Source organism: Cryptomeria japonica, chromosome 7, assembly GCF_030272615.1.
Source record: "Cryptomeria japonica chromosome 7, Sugi_1.0, whole genome shotgun sequence".
NCBI classification, from domain to species: domain Eukaryota; kingdom Viridiplantae; phylum Streptophyta; class Pinopsida; order Cupressales; family Cupressaceae; genus Cryptomeria; species Cryptomeria japonica.
The window spans coordinates 361,126,150-361,130,221 of NC_081411.1; the positions used below are offsets into that span (position 1 = coordinate 361,126,150).

General features: G+C 37.9%; 1 protein-coding gene across 1 annotated transcript; it reads right to left on the minus strand.

Annotated features, from left to right (window-relative positions):
• Positions 1–744: 744 nt before the first annotated feature.
• On the minus strand, positions 745–3,858 carry LOC131049804 (protein PLANT CADMIUM RESISTANCE 7). The gene is made up of 6 exons (XM_059208684.1): positions 3,418–3,858; positions 3,250–3,321; positions 3,051–3,171; positions 2,847–2,906; positions 1,197–1,309; positions 745–1,102 (listed from the first exon to the last, which is right to left on the minus strand). Exons 1-6 carry the CDS (start codon positions 3,650–3,652, stop codon positions 1,020–1,022), a joined length of 684 nt encoding a protein of 227 aa, XP_059064667.1. The 5' UTR covers positions 3,653–3,858; the 3' UTR covers positions 745–1,019.
• Between the last annotated feature and the right edge of the window lie 214 nt (positions 3,859–4,072).

Below are 4,072 nucleotides of genomic sequence, written 5' to 3' on the forward strand. Positions count from 1 at the left end.
ACAATCCTTGCCATTCTAACTTGTCACTTTTGAATCACCAATGTCAATCAAGAAAGATCTACTACAATGCATCTTATGGCTATTTGAATGTGGCAAGACATCCTTGTAACCATGCATGGATAAAGGATCATCCCACATTTGTGTCTTTGAAAATTACTTCGTTCAAACCATCCCATTTCTCAAGGAAAGAGTCAATGATCTCCTCCACATCACTATAATTTTGTATCTTCCAACTCTATATATCCCTCTCTCCTCTCTCTATCTTTATTTTTCCCTATCCTCTCCACTTTTTTCTCCTTCTCTAAATCCATTTCTATCTTCATCTCTATGTTTATAGGATCATACTCCTCAAGGAGTCTAATTATCTTCCCGATTCAAAGGTTTTGCTTCAATCATGTTTGGATCCATTTAAGTAAAGGCATAACTGATTTGAAGCTATGAATTCTCAATTGAGACTTTTATTAGACAAACAACATTATTTGTTAAATGCTTACCTATTGACCTCATGTACTACACAAATACATGCAAAAATATACTATAGTTTTTCTATTGCCTTCTACATCTCCTCGGCATACCCATTGCACACCAAGGTGCAATTGCTAGTTTATATAAACTCATTTGTAATGAACATGAATAATCTACTGAACATTCATTACATTTAAAAGATAATTTAATAACAAAATATTTGTTTTATAAAATTAAAATAGTCTCCTACCCTTTTGGAAGAACTAAACATTACCTCCTTTAAATAGGGCAGTACACCATTAAGACGACACCAGTGGAAAACTGCATTTAATATGAGATACCAAGGTTATTGTCCCTTCCACTCGATTATTTTGACGACAGAATTATTAACCCTCTTGCCAGAAGGGCAATTACAGGTGTTGAGTTCAAATCTCAGCAAAAAATAATAATAATAATAATAATAACTCCCTTACTAAATCCAATCCAGATAAAATTATTGACGACGGCCATTAAAACTTCGAGATGCAGAAACACAAAAGGCATGAGCGGTGGGATCATCTTGCCATCATTGGATACGCAGGTGCTGCCATGGCAGTCCCCATCCCCGGCTGTTGTCTTCGCAGGTTCCCTTCCCAACCTGCAACAAGGCGGACAAAAAAATAAAAAACCAACTCCAAAACCAGCTGAACAATTCTAAATGTCAAGATCTATTCACACAGATGTATTATTACCGAGTGCAGGGTGAAATCCTCTGTGTTTGAGTTCTCTATATTCCTGGCACAGCGCGCAGGATTCGCAGCAACCATGGACCACACAATCTGCACAGGGCATATCGGTGTTGACCCTATTTTGACCTTGATGCCAAAAAGTATACGTAGTGGCTAATTTCTAATCATGGTTAAGTTTTTGACTCCTATCGGGCAATATGGATGTTTGCGTGGCAGTAAAGGATAAATGCACATGTTATTTGACTAAGCGCTTATGTCTTGGGAATAATGATCCACGTGGTGGGCAATGTAATATGGACTTCAAATAAGTTTCTTTTTCATTTGTTACGGATGCTTAGTCTTGGTTAAGCTTGGAAAAGAAGTTTGATTGTTCGCATTTCATCTCTACATTCTTCAAACCCTAGCTATCACTGTATCTTATGTGGAGAATGTGGAATGTTTCCTTGAAATCTGCATATGGGTTTTTGATATGTTTACCAGTCCAGTGCAAGCTTTCGATTGATAGTATTCTTGACTCTGTTCGTTGGCATAAAAAGAAGTTTATGTGGATTCTGCCGTCGCTCTTCTACAGGTGTTTTTTATGGTCTTCAATGGCAGGTATTCTCTATAACTTTATTTTTTACAAGAGCAAATTAATGGACGAAATGGAGAAAGCTTGTTACTCTCTGGTGATTTTTCGAATCAGTTATGGTAAATGTTTTGTTCATTCCGGTTTTTTTTTTGGAAATGAAAAAGAATGAAAGAGTTATTGTTGTTTATCTTCTGTTAGTTGAAGAAGAGCTGTTTATTTAAATGAAAAAAAAGAAAAACAGTTGCTGTAACTGTGTACCGTAAAACAGTTTCTTTCTCTCAACCCTAACGTGGGTTTTGCAAAGTACTTCGTGAGTTTCTTATGAAGACTTGTCTGTTGTTTTTGGCATATATAAAAACGTTTTTGTTCTCAGAACATGAGATGCGTGAAAAACAGGGAGATACAGTGAGACAAGTGTGAATTAAGTGATAACATTTTAAAACAGGGCAGTAGTTTACCAGTCACAGTCGAGGGGTTTCTTAAGAATCAATACTCTGTTTTTATTACAGAGTATATGAGACTTTGTTGATGTGAAACCATATTGTTCAGGGTTTTCGAAACCATATTGTTCAGAGCATATGAGGCTTTATTGATTACTAGATTTTTGTCAGAGATTGAATTGTGTTAATTTTATCCTTGAAGAATATTGTTGCAAAATTATTCATATGTACAGACTGGTAAAATATTCTCGCTCCAATCCCTGATGGTTTTGTGACTGCAAGAATAAAATGCATGCATAAAATCACCAGTGGTTGTAGCTCGAGTTGAAATATTCATTGATAAGAAGAGGGGTTGGTGCTCCTTGAGGCCTTGTGGTTTCTAAAACATGTGAACTGAGTTGGTGCTCTTTTTGAATCAATATAAGGGATCTTCCGAGTGGTTTTTCTACCCCAAGAGGGTTTTCCACTCATGAAAAATATTGTGTTATGTGCATTGTCGTGTTTCATTCTGTTTTACTAGTGTATGCTCTGATACATCATATTTTTGGTCCTCTTTGTCTCATACTCTGTTTAGTTGGATTTATGTAATGCAATATTGAAAGTACTGTTTTAATGTTTCAAGTTTGTGTAATATTTTAATACCATTGTTTTAAAACAAGATCTGAATCAAATGTTTTAGTTGGTCCAATGGTATATTTCATACTGCATTAATGTATTTCAACAAAGTGTTAAGTCTCAGCCATCTGTGCACACAGTGAATTACAATTGTCAAGATCCATAAAAGTATAACTCGTTAAAAATGTGTCACACTCTGATTCACCCCCCCCCTCTCAGAGTGTTTTCCACTTCCAACAATCGGACAGGTTGAATTTGGCCCTAATCTTGGTTCTGTACAAGCACGAATAGCAGCACGCTAACCCCGTCAAACAGAGCAGCGCGCCATAGATCCCTCCGTTTGCACAGCACGCTACATCAAGTTCCAAGATTTAGCCTTTCAATAGAAAAACAGCATCCATTAAACATAATAATTGATTTCTGAACTTACAGGGAGAACCCTCATCCACTATCTCCGCTATCTGCCCAAATGTGATGCAGGGGCACCAGCATGTGAGGCAACCTGCAAAGATTTAACATTTCCCCTGTTCATATTATTATTACCATATAAGAGGAGGGGGAAAGAAGGAGAACGATAAAAAAAAAATGAGTGTCATACAAACGGATTGATCTGCACAGCAGGCGCAGAGACCAGAGGACCACTCTGTGGGACGAAGAGGGCCGCCTTGTTGAGGATATGGCTGAGGCGCTAGCGGGTGGACATATTGTTGGGGAGCTGAGGCGAAATTTTGAGGTGGCAGCGGAAACCCTGCTGCTATCTGCTGCGGAGGATGGTATTCAGGGAAGGGAGTAGCGTATGCTTGAGCTCCTCGCTCGGCCTTAGAAGCCTGCATTTTGGTCTTCTCCTGCTGCTGCTGCTATTTCAATTTACAAGTAATTATTTAGGTCCGTTCGGGCACGCATCTAACAATTACAGGATTCATAGGCCATTCCTTCACGTTTCTCCGTTTTGAACGTCCAGCTTTCCGAGGTGTTTCCGAGGCTTTTGGCTGACATTTCAATGCACTGAAAGACCTATGCCGTGTTGACTGGACGGAAACATTTTACCGTTCCCCACAAATTATTCCTGAATGGCTGAGATTGTGTTTCAGATGACGATAATTTGGGTAGATTGGTAGAGTTGTTAAATAGATTTGTCAGTCTTAAATAGATTTATGGCGTATCTGCTTTTGAAAATTTTAAAAAAATGTATGGGTAGATAGTGTTGTTGAATAGATTTGTTAGTCTTAAATACATTTCATCATCCCACATAA